Below are 13,057 nucleotides of genomic sequence, written 5' to 3'. Positions count from 1 at the left end.
AATTAAAGAATCATTTCCTTTGCTTTCCTTCAAGATCACAACTTTCATGATCACTTAAGAACCATGATTTTTAATTTTCAATATCAACCGAGTAACCTAGCACAATAGTTCTCAAACTTTTGCATGCATCAGAATCACCTGGAGGGCTTATTAAAACACTTATTGCTGAGTGTCAGCACCCCCCACCATTTTCTATTTTAGTAGGTCTAGGGCAGGGTCCAGTGTGGGGAATTAAATATCCAGTGAGCTGATGTTGCTGATCTGGGAACCACGTTTAGAGAACCACTTACCTCGTATAACCTCACTGCTCTCTTTGGCTTCTCAGATGTTTCCTTTTTGTTGAATATGGTGATTTTTTTTACATCTGTTTCTTGAATAATCTTCCTTTACCACTAAACTTTTGGTTCACAAACTTTTTTGACTGCATCCAAGTTAGGTTGAGGGAGAAGTCCCACTTTCCCTCTACCTCACCTAATTCTGTTTTTTCTGTGGAAAAAAATGTTCATAAGAGCCATAGTATAAGCACATTTGAGGGAGGTTATATATATATCATTTTAGCAGTAAGTGTATGTGTGATTCATATTTCAGCCATAACAGATACTAGAAAATTATAAGCAAAAAATATTTTGCATGCAAGTTATTTACTGTATAAAGGAGGGCTAATCAGAGAGCCTCACAACAAACTAAACTGATGATGATAGTAAACCGTTAGTAATCTTAGTTAAAAACCAAAGATAGCAACAGTTGGACACACAACCAATTCAAAACCATATTGATGAAACTGATGAAGGGTCCTTCCCCAAAATTACAGGAAGTGCGACGATCTGCATAAGCACAGTAAGCGCTTTCTAAGGTTACCAAATATAGCTTGGCAGCCAGATTTCTTAGTGGAATACCGAATGTGACTCATTAGCAAAACATAGTAATGCCCTAATTCTAGTCTATGTATATCAAATTATAAAGCTTAAAAACTCACTTGTAGGATTACTTGTAACTATCCTTCGTAAGCACTATAAATTTTAGGGAGTTCTGCCTATTATCTGTAAGAACTGCAAGTCAAGGACTATTACTTGAGGATTACTATATAAAGCAACTACTGCATTTCAATAATTATACTGTATTTACTAGGAGAACAAAAGTATTTCACTTTTTACATCATCATACTTGATCTAAACTTTAACTCCAGGCACTCCATGTTTGGATTATTAAATCCCTGCTTTCCCTCCTTGTAAAAAGTAAAAGTGAAGTCATTTTAAACTGACATCTTGGGCTTGGTTGGTAGTTTCAGTTAAGTAAGATAGAAGCAATGTAATTCCATATTCTGTCACATAGCTAGAAGATATTTTCTCTTTGAAAGTTGCATTTTAAAATATTGATTGTCTCAGGAAGCTCAGATTTGCTAATTCATTTCTGTAAGACCAAAAGTGACTTGCCTTAATGAGTTTTGCCTTAGCTGTTATTTACCATGTGCTTAAAGATTCATAAAATTTCTCAAAAAGGAAATGTAAGTGAAATGCTACATTTTACTTTCTTAAAGGTACACAGTGGGGCCAGCTTTTGATCATTTTAATGCTGTTCTGCAAAGCAGCTCTGGCTGCAAACTATAATTGTATTTTCATCTTCACTGTAGAGTTCATCTTGGTTTCAAATGTAAGTTGATAAGAAAAAAAGGGCTAGTTTACCAGTGTGGCCTTGAGTTCTTAAATAACTATCCATAATTTAAAAGATTAAAGTTAATTCGTATCATATGGTGATAGAAAAGTTTTGTCAAGATCATCCCATGTATACCATTAACCAAACAGCTTCCATAAGTGTTCCAACATGAATATCCATATAGTATCCTAGATAGTTTACCTTGCTTCTCTGGACCTCACATTCTACTGTGAAATGATGGGGAAGGACAAGGAGACCTTTAGGGTACCTTCTAGCTCTGTAGCCTTCCTAGAATGGTGTCCATCAGCTATATTTATTCATTGACAGTGTTCCAGGTATGTGAATCTCTATTTTCTGCTTTTAATATCACACTGCTGGAAAGAACTAGAAGGTTATCTAGTCCACCTCTACTTCCTTTCCAGCTGGTTAAACTGAGGCCCCATGAGGTGAAATCACTTGTGCAAGGTCACCTAGCTCAGTTGTGGCACACTGCCATGTTGTATTGGTATATCCTGTATCAAGCCACAAAGACTGGATATAGGTCAGCTACTTCTACATTTCTTACTTACATTTGTGCATTTGGGTTTCTACTTTTGACTATACTTTTTAACTTGTCTAAATATTTAGAAATCCTCTAAACAGTCCCGGAAATCTCCAGGAGATGAAGATGACAAGGACTGCAAAGAAGAAGAAAATAAAAGCAGCTCTGAGGGTGGAGATGCCGGCAATGACACAAGAAACACAACTTCAGACTTGCAAAAAACCAGTGAAGGGGTAAGAATATACCTGTGATTTCTCTTATCTTCCTGTTAACTTAGAAGACATTTTGCCTCAGAACAGGTTTCATTATCTCAGCATTAGTAAATGTTGCCTTAGTAAATGGAGAAACATTTTCAGCTTGACATATACATTCACTCACAGCTCCTGAATAAGTGATCAGATGCTTAGAGTCTGAGAACAAAAGAGAGCTGGGTGGGAATTACACCTGTCTATCAGTTTGGAACTCTGACAGGTTTATTCTTTTTTAAACTAACTTCAGCACCTTGAGAGTTTTTTAGAAGTCAGGCATGAAGTATTGAAATTATGAAATGCCACCTCAGAATTTGACAGTTGTATTTCTTATATTATAAAATGAATGGCATGTTCAAAATAGGGTATTTTATACTGCTCCTTCTTTCTTAGAAGCAGTATATAATTTAATATACCCATGGGGATTTTAAACATTTAAATATTCAAGCTATATGTGAATATTAATGTTTAAAGTAACCAAGGGGAAAACTTGTACACTTTGAATCTTGTTAACTTTTGTTAACCTCTGTTAACTTCAAAGTCACAGGCAAGTCCACCTTCGTAAAAGTTTTAGTGAAGGCAGATTTTGCCCCTGGCCATTTTCCATGAGTCTTTATGAAGACTAATTGGACAGCAGCAAATCATTTTAAAACAATACTGATAAAATAAATTATTATTACTCTTTAGTTAAATTCTGGTTTCAGCTGAGTTCTTGCTTACTCTTGTCATTACTGTTTACCTCTCAACTGTCTCCTCCTGCTTCCAGTTACCCATAATTTTTCCCAAGTTATGATTCTATTTATTCCCTTGTTTCTCTCACCCAGCTCAGTTTACTCCATCCTCTGCCTGTCTTCCTTCCCTTGACCTCTCTCCAATAAATTTCTAGCTGTACTTTCCATGACAGAGGAAGAGGTAGTTTACACCCGTACTACTTCAGTGTGTGGTCTGCAGACAGGTAGCATCAACATCACCTGGGGGCTTGTTAGAAATGCAGAATCCAGGCTTAACCCCAGAGCTATCAAATCATAGTCTGCATTTTAACTAAACGCCCAAGTCATTCATATGCACATTAAAGAGAAGCACTAATCTGCACCTTCCTATCACCAGAGTCCAGAATATCATCTCCTGCTTTCTCCAAGGCTACACCCCAACAGTGGTCCCCTTTCTCTCCTATACCTTTACTTTCTTTTCTGCTGGCTCCTTACTCTCTGCCTATAAACAGTATCAGGTCTCCCTTAACCTTAAAGATACCTCCCTTCCACCATGTATCCTACTCTTTTCACCTTTCTCTTTATCTCTAATTTCTCAAAAGAGTTCTTTTTTCTCCCAGCGTCCATCTTCTCACCTACTCATGCCTTAACCCAGGGGTCCCCAACCCCCAGGCCATGGACCGCTACCTGTCCGTCAGAGGCCTGTTAGGAACTGGGCCACCCAGCAGGAGGTGAGCGGCGGGCGAGCAAGGAAGCTTCATCTGCCGCTCCCCATCGCTCACGTTACCCCGGAACCATCTCCCCCCTGCACCATGCCCCCCCCCCCGCACCCCAGTCTGTGGAAAAATTGTCTTCCATGAAACACAGTCCCTGGTGCCAAAGAGGTTGGGGACCGCTACCTTAACCCATGGCACTCTTGTTTCTTCTTTGACCGATTCATGGAAACTGCTCTTGTAAAGGTTCCTAGAGATCCTCTCATTGCCAAATCCAGTGTCTCCTTTAGTCTTTATTTTACTCTGCAGCATTTAATACCATTAGCCACTTTCTCCTCCTGACTTTGCCTCCAGGTCACCAGTCTCTTCTGCTTCCTCTCCCAGTGTCTCCTCAGTCTCCTTCTAGAGCACTTTTCTCTAGGCTGTCTTGGTACACTTCCAGTCTGAAAGCTTCCCCTGTTTCCATCTTATGCACTCATGTGGTTTCAGCTGTTAGGTATTACTGATGACTTCTCACTCTAGCTCTTGCATTGTAGATTCATTTTTCTAATTTAATAAAACCATTTCTACTTTAATAACTTGAAAGCACCTCAGAAGATAGTTGCTACTAGAAGTAACAACAGCAGCAGAGTCAGAGTAGTAGTGGCTAACATTTTTACCATGTGCCACATACTGTGCTAAATGCTGTACATGGATTTGATCCTCATACAAATCCCAGGAGGTAGGTGCAGGTGTTATTTCATTTCGTAGCTGGGGAAACTGAAGCTGAAAGGATTGGGCCAGGGCCGCACAGCTAGTCAGAGCCTGAATTTGAAGCAAGAGCCTGAGGTCTTTTTATTTTTAACCTGTTTCTAATAATATAATTTTATACACAAAAGGATATATATATAAAATATAAAAATAAAGTAGTAAGCATGGTAATTTAATGAATACCAGAGACCCTACCACTCAGCCAAAACTAGAACATAACAATAACTTGTATCTATATACATGTTCTTCCCCATCCTATCTTCTTCCTAACCAGAGATAACCACTAGCGTTGTATTTATTATTTCCTTTCATTTTCAAAATTTTAGCCCATACCTAACATATACGTATATACTTAAATAATAATATAATTTTGCTCATTTTTGAGCTAATGCACATAAAAGAGTTTCTTTAGGGTATGTAAACTCACACTGGACATGCTGAGTCATGAGTTTAAGGTTTTTAACTTTACAAGGTAATGCCAAAGTATTTTCCTAAGTTGTTGGATCCATGTATACTCCCACCATCAGTGTATGAGTTCCCTGTGACTAACTGGGCATTGTCAGACTTAAAAATTTTTGCCTATATAGTGGATGTAAATTATAGTCTAAATTTGTGATTCTTTGATCAATAATGAAGTTGAGCCTCTTTTCACATGTTTATTGACCACCTCTGTTTCCTCTTTTGTGCAGTGCTTGATTTTGGTTTTTTGCCCATTTTCCTGTTGGACTTCTTTTCTTACTGACTTGTAGGACTCCTGTACATATTCTGGATTCTCACTGCCATGGGTGGTCATATGCATTGCAGATATCTTCTCTAAGCTGTTAGTGAACAGACTTTCTTAATTTTATTGTAGTCAAATGTATCAAACTTTCCTTGTTATGGTTATCGTTTTTCTGTCTTGTTTAAGAAGTCTTTTCCTATCTCAAAGTCAGAAAGGTATTCTCCTATATTTCCTTTTAAAATTGTAAAGTTTTGTTCTTAACATTTCAGTGTTTAATCCATCTGGAATTGATTTTTGTGTATAGTATGAGATAGGCTCCCACTGCATTTTCCCCATAGCATAACCATTTAACCAGCACCATTTATTAAATAGTCTCTCCTTTCCTCTCTGATCTGCAGTGTCATCTGTCATATAGCCATGGGTCTCTCTCTGGGTTCTCTATTCTGTTCCTTTGGTCAGTACTAAACTTTCTTAAATTTTAGTAGCTTTATAATGTGTCCTGATATCTTATAGGGCAAGTAGCCTAATTTTTTTTTTCAAATATTTAATAGACATGGTCCAGGATAGAAGGTCAGAGGGGCTTTTTTTTCTTGATGGGAGAATATACAGCACATATGCTGATGAGAATGATCCAAATATGGAATGATCACAAAATAATAATGTAAGAAAAAATTGCCACAGTAGTGCTCTTCAGAAGGCAAGAAGGCATAAAATCTAGTGCACATCCGGAAGGGTTACCTTACTGCATTCACTGAAGCAGGAGGAAATGCAGAGCATTTGGGCACAGGGGCAGGTAAATGAGTACTTGGGGTGAGAGCATGCAAAAGTTCTCTTCTGATTGCTTTTATCTTCTTAGGAAGCAAGGTCAACATTTGAGAGTGAGAACAGGAAGAAGTGTTGAAAGTTTAAAGAGAGAGGAAAAGGGATAAAATAGTTACTTAGAAGAACAGAAGAGTGATTGGACTTGGGAAATGAAGTTGAATTGCCAGACAGCAGTAAGGGCCCACATGAGGTTAGTGGTCATGAATTTAAAGTGAGAACAGTCAGATGGCTGTGTGTTTTTCTCCAGGCATATTCAATTGTGCAATCATGGAGTGGCAGAGAATTGCATTTAACTAGAATTGGTGCTTGCCCGGAGAATAAAGGAGGTTCAAGACAAGGGAGTTGAGGGTGTATGCAAGGAAGGGATTAATTATAATGATGGACCCATGGAATCCAAAATATGTTTAGAGGGAAATAAGGATGTGAGGAAGGAGACAGGATCAACAGATTTTGCATATCCAAGAATTCTTGGAGTTGGAGTACTGGATAAAGGGAGTGAGCTGGAAAGATAGGTGGTGATAGAATAGGAAGATGTTTAGATCAAACTGCGGAAGGGTGGCAGTAGGTGCTGATGGCAGTGCAGGTGAGTTTGGTATTTTGAGTGGGACAGTTTTTCATTGTGTGAGCACTGTTCACATCGCAGGACATTTAGTACCCTTGGCCCCTGCCCGTTAAATGCCACAGGACCTCCAAGTTCTTATAATAACCTAAAATGTTCCCATCATTCCCCCCAAAAGAACAGTGACTTAAAACAGTATTTGCAAATACTCTCAGTGGTTGAGAAACACTTGTCTACGAAATAGCCATGGAAATGAGTGACTGAGGTAAGGCGGAAGACGAGATCTTTGGAGAAGAGGAAGTCTAGGAACTTAAGAGGCCAGAGTGTTGGAAAGACGATCTCTCTGCATGTCGACATCCAGCAGTTATTATGCTATTGAATGACAGTGGGCCAGAGCTAAAGTCTTCAAGGAGAAAAGGGGAGTGACCCGGGGTGTCTGGAGGTGACTGCAGTAGGGAGGGGTGGTGGTTCACAATATTGAGACTAAAAGCTAGAAGGATTATTCTTCCTGGGGATGGAAGCACAGGGGAGAGGAAGAAGAGCTTAGAAATAGTCATTAAGATCAAGGACACCTTCCCCACCTCGGGGGCCTGTAGTATAAGAGCTGTGGCAAAGGAAATAGTTACCATCTGGGGGTTGCAGGAAAAGAAGCAGCACTATCTTCAGGGGAAACCAGGTTTCAGTTAGAACAAGTTGATGAGTAAAATAGATCATGAATTTAGGAAATTTGCTGATGGCTATGATTTCCAAGGGGCCCAGTGGAAGAGATTAAGGAATCTGGGTTGGGGGCGGTGGGAGCATTTAAGAGATGAGGTTATAAACAAACATGTATAAAGTGACTGAGGATGAGAGTCCAGGAAGTGATAGATGCTCTGGAGCCCATCTTGTGGCAACCGAAGTAAGCAAGAATAAAGGGTGTAAGGAAAAAGGATTATTGATGGCTCAAGGCAGATAGTGGTGTTGAAGTTATGAATATTGATAAAGAAAGGAAAGAAGAGGTTCTTACAAGGAACCCACAGACTTCTGAGACCCCTTTATTTCCAGAGGCTCTCTGCCTTCATCCTCACCCCTGCTAGTGGAAGCATGAGGCAGAAAGGGGTAGGCTCCAGAACACTTAGAGCTCCCCTTCCTGATTCATGTGGCTATAAAGTGGAGGGGACTAATCTTTGTGGCCAGGAAGCCATGCAGATAATATACCTGCTCTGTTGTCTCTTGCCATGTAACAAATTATCCCCAAACTCAGTGGCCTAAAATAGCATTTTCTATGAGTCAGGAATCCAAATAGATGTAACTTGTTGATACCTCTATCTTGATCTCTCCAAAGCTGCAGTTAAAAGTATTAGCAGGGGCTCAAATCATTTTGAGGCTCATCTGGGGGGTGCGGAGGGGTGGTCCTCTTCCAAGTTCACTCAGAAAGTTGTTGGCAGGATTTGGTTACACACAGCTTACTGGGCTGAGGGCTTCAGTTCTTCATTAAAGGCCTCCCTTGGTTGCTTGCCACATGAGTCTCCATAAGGCAACTCCAACATGGCAGCTGGCTTCATTAGCAAGAGAGAGAATGCTAGCAACACAGAAGTCCGTCTTTTGTTATCCCATCACTTTTGCCTCATTCTTTTTATTAGAAGCAAGTCACAAGGTCCAGCCCACACTCAAAGGGAGGGTATTACACAAGGGTATGAATACCAGGAGGCAGCCATCATTGAGATCCATGTCAGAAAGCTGCCCATCCCTGAACCAACCACTGATAACAAGGGGATTAGAACTGGCTCAGACCAGTCAGGTTCTCCCCATCCCTGGAGCTGGAGTCAAGTCCCCAAATCACAAGGCTATCACATAATTGTGGGGAGGAGCAGAGGATAGAATAAATGTTGGGAAGACAGCCAGAGAGTTCACTGTAACCACTAACCAATATTCATACCTTTATTCTTCTGACTCTAGAACTATTGTTCTTCCTGCCATATAGTGCTGCCTCCTTATGTCTTGCCATTGCCCTCTAGATCAAGCCCAGACTCCTTATTTCAGCATATAATGGCCTTCACACTCCAACCCCAATTTATCTTTTCAGCCTCATTTCTCACCATTCACTCTCATTTATTCTAAGCCAGTGGTTCATCAAGCTGGCTCAGGACCCCTTTGATACTCTTAAAAGTTATTGAGGGCCCCAAAGAGTTTTTGATATAGCTATTGATATTTACTTAATTAGAAATAAAAACAAAATTTTGAGATACTAATTTCCTTTAAAATAATAATAAACCCATTACTTAGTATAAATAACACGTTTTTGTGAAAAGTGCATTTTCCCCAAAATTTTTTGAGAAAAATGGCACGGTTTTACGTTTTTAAAAATCTCTTTAATGTCTGCTTTAATAGAAGACGTCAGGCAGGATTCTCATATCTGCTTCTGGATTCAGTCTGTTGTGATGTTATTCTGGTTGAAGTATAGGAAGAAAATGTGGTTCTTACATAGACATGTAGTTGAGAAGTGGAGTTATGCGTATTTTAATAGTCTTTTCATATCATTGTGTGTATTCTCTGATATTACACCAATTCTGTAAGTAGTAATTTCTCAGAGGTTAGTTGCACTGTGGAATCTGAACCCTTTGTATTGTTTGGTTAAAATCCATTGGACTGTCTGGCACTTGGAATAGCTTTCACACATTTGGAAAATCTTTGTTCCCTGAGTTATTCAAGTTTTCCGAATATTTCATTATGAAATCTTGTTAGTCACATTTTAAATATCACTGCCTGTCTTGTCAGAAGAATCTACGTTTTGGGAAGCTGTTGGTTGTGGAGGATTTAAGTTTTCTAGAATTCTAATTTTCACTTAAAAGCTCAGATTTTATCATTGTTGACAAATACTGCCATTTTCCTTGAAATAATAGGCTCGTTTCATTTATTTTTGACAGTGCCAAATGCCAAAGTCTGAATAACTATAGTTTATCTGTCATCATTTTTTGCAGTAAAACTGGTGCTCCATAAAATGATCCTATGATCATTCACCTGCCTCATAACTTCTGCTTACTATGTTCTGGGTGTCCTTCAGCTTCACTGCCACCCTACAGCCTTTCAGTGTGCCTCATATGCAAATGCCTCAAGAGAGAATCTGATTGGATTAGCCAGCCATTATCCAGTATAGAAGTGGTGTGGCGCTGAGCATGGCAACCAGCGCGTTAAGGAACAAATTCTGGCTGCTTACGTGGAGGAGACTACTAGTCTAGCAAATACTCAGAACAGTGTGTCCAGGACATTCACCATTATGAATTAACAAGATATATTTTCACACACAGGCGCACAGAGTGTGATTATGGTATGAGAAGTTAAAAAAATTAGATTTATAATTTGGTTTTATAAGTACTCATTTGATAGCACCTTGTTTAAAGACCCCGCCCCCCAAAAAGCATGTCCTTAAAGTTAGAGTCACATTTTGCTACCACTTGCACTTTGTTTGGAGCACTAATAATATTCTGAGGCTGCCATCAGACCATCTGTTCCAAATATACTCTTCAACATGGATTGAGTAGTTGTTACTATGAATTTTCTACCAATGTAAACATAGAAGGTATTGCCTTTCACATTAATATTAATAAAAAGGCATTGTTACAAAGAATTTTCTTTGGTTGATTAACAATTTTTCATTGTTTTAATGGGTGTCTTCCTCCTTCACAAGGGAGGAAAATCCTCTAAAGTCTGTGAGTATAATCTTATTTCTAATGTTTTTCTTTGTTAGGAGTCACGAGGCACTGAATCTTGCAAGTTCACAGATTTTAAATGTAATTTTTATTTAAGATTAGCTTTCTCATTTTGGTAGGAACAAAGAAGGCTAAGAAATGTACTTCTGCCATCTTGAGTGGATGGTAGGTTTAGTAACTTTTCTTATTTGAAGGTTCTGGAATTATTTGTATATTGTATTCTGTACGGTACAGGATAGATTTTGGCTGCATAAGTGAAAACATACCCATGAGTGAGCACATGTATGCTTACAAACAAGTTCATTCACTCAGTGAAGTAAAGACTGAAGCAGGCTGTTTTTAGAAAAAATATTGGGGGCCCGAGTTCCCTCTTTCATTCATCTCATGAGAACATTACTAAGGGGTTTCATGTATTTGGGATAATGATGAAGAAAACAAAAATAGCATCCCTGTGGGGAAATGTAACCTGATACAATTTAAAGTGGGACCAAAATTGAAACATAATTCTTTTAGGAAACGGAAATATTTTATCTTTGTCACATTGATGTAATCTAAATTTTAACAGAAATCTAGGCTTCCGTCCTTTTTGTACATCTTGATTTTATTAACTTTTGTATTCTTTGAGCCATATGTCACAAGTAATTAAGTTGTAAATATTACACAGAATAATCTGCATACTCTTCAAATACTTTTTTTTTTTTTTTTTTTTCTGGTACGCGGGCCCCTCACTGTTGTGGCCTCTCCCGTTGCGGAGCGCAGGCTCAGCGGCCATGGCTCACAGGCCCAGCCGCTCCGCGGCATGTGGGATCCTCCCGGACCGGGGCAGGAACCCATGTCCCCTGCATCGGCAGGCGGACTCTCAACCACTGCGCCACCAGGGAAGCCCCCCCTTTTTTTTTTTTCCTTAATGGAACACTAAAAATGCCCTAGTCGTTCCTTTAGCTTTTTGCACTAATAGGTATAAAGCAGAGCCTCAGGGGCTGTTCTTGCTAATGCTGCAGTGCAGGTTGGAATCTCAGAAAACCCAGTTATATACTATAAAGGTGTGGATAGCTTTTATTCTTCATATCCAAAATCATCTAAAGGCTTGTTTTCTTTCTTTTTTTTCAGACCTAACTACCATAATGAATGCTGCATATTAAGAAAACCACAAGAAGGTTATACGTTTGGTTGTCTAATATTCTTGGATTTGATATGAACCAACACATAGTCCTTGTTGTCATTGACAGAACCCCAGTTTGTATGTACATTATTCACATTCCTCTCTGTTGTGTTTGGGGGAAAAAAGACATTTTAGCCTTTTTTAAGGTTATTGATTTAATTTCATGTTATTTGGTTGCATGAAGTTGCCCTTAACCACTAAGGATTATCCAGATTTTTGCACAAGCTTATACAAGTCTAGGATCCTTTATCAAGGCAGTTATGTTCATCAGTCTCCTGCCTTTACTCCACCATCACCAAACACTCAGTTAAATATAAATTAGCATTTTTTAAAATGACCACTCAACATAATGCTTAAGGGATTTCCTCTCTGTGACAGAACCCAGGAACCAATTCCTAGATACACAATGTTGGCATATTGAAGATAAACTTAAAATTGTTCTCCAGTTTTGAGGCCATGTGTAAAGTTTAATCATATTGTAAAATATCTATTCCGTATTAGAAATAGCTAGTTGACAGCTTATACTTCTCAAAACTCATGTTGTTAACGTACACAAACTCAGTTTCTATATGTGAAGTTAGTGAGTCTTTTGTGTTACTCCAAAATAAAGGCAATGATTTATTTTTTCCCAATCTCAATACAATTTGAGCTAATCACTCAAGCTGGATTCTTTACATTTTAAAGCTGGAATCAGCAGTAGCCCTATGGGAAGTAAGACAAAGCATTGACTTTTAAATATAGACTTTTAAAATGATCTGTTGTTTTCTTTTGGAACTAGAATTAGAATAGTTAATACTCATCCACAAACCATTATTATGTGTACATTATTGTTGCAATTGTGATAATAGAAAATTTTATTTATTTTTATGCCAGCTTATATTGTGAGAACACATTTAGTCAGTTTGGGTTTTATCAGTCCTGTTATGCTTGTCCTTGGAACATCCTTCGCGTATTCGAGGTTTGTAGTTGAAAAGTTTACTGTAAAAAAAAAATCAAAAACAAAAAAATGTATTGTTTTTACAGAATAAATTTATTGGAATGTGTACTGGGAGTAAGGTTTGAGGTTGTAAACAACTAAGTTAGTGTAATTTGGCTTCATATATGTAATGTGAGGTATTAATGTAATTCATATATTAAAGCAAAAATTGTTAACAGCAAGTTGACAATAGAATCAAGTGCAGGTGAGGGTTTTCTTTTTTTTTTTTTTTAACACTATGGGTTTTAGGGTTTTTTTAAACACTGTGGGGAGGGAGAGGAACTGGCTACATGATTGCTTGCACGTCTAAGATACTTACCAGTTCAGTGGACCCTAAATTCACACACTTGACATTATCCATGCATTGATTTGGACCCCATTTTCTTTTGGTTTTCTTATTTTGGTGAAGAGCTTGTAAATAACATGAAGGAAAAACATGAGTGGCCCTAAAAGCTTAGGGCCATTGATGATGATGATGGTAGTAGTGGTGGTGGTGGTGATGATGGCAGCTGA

At 38.5% G+C, this 13,057-nt stretch overlaps 1 protein-coding gene across 1 annotated transcript in view; it reads left to right on the top strand.

Moving 5' to 3' along the window:
• The window catches only part of HDGFL3 (HDGF like 3), a 73,780-nt gene extending 61,041 nt beyond the window's left edge, over positions 1 to 12,739 (top strand). Inside the window, exons 5-6 of the mRNA XM_065872144.1 lie at positions 2,281 to 2,427; positions 11,517 to 12,739. Of these exons, the coding sequence (XP_065728216.1) occupies positions 2,281 to 2,427; positions 11,517 to 11,522 (153 nt within the window). The 3' untranslated portion in view covers positions 11,523 to 12,739. The remainder of the gene's footprint in view (positions 1 to 2,280; positions 2,428 to 11,516) is intronic.
• The last annotated feature ends 318 nt before the right edge of the window (positions 12,740 to 13,057 follow it).

Source organism: Phocoena phocoena, chromosome 2 (assembly GCF_963924675.1).
Source record: "Phocoena phocoena chromosome 2, mPhoPho1.1, whole genome shotgun sequence".
Lineage (NCBI taxonomy): Eukaryota > Metazoa > Chordata > Mammalia > Artiodactyla > Phocoenidae > Phocoena > Phocoena phocoena.
This window is presented reverse-complemented; position numbering and strand designations above follow the sequence as displayed.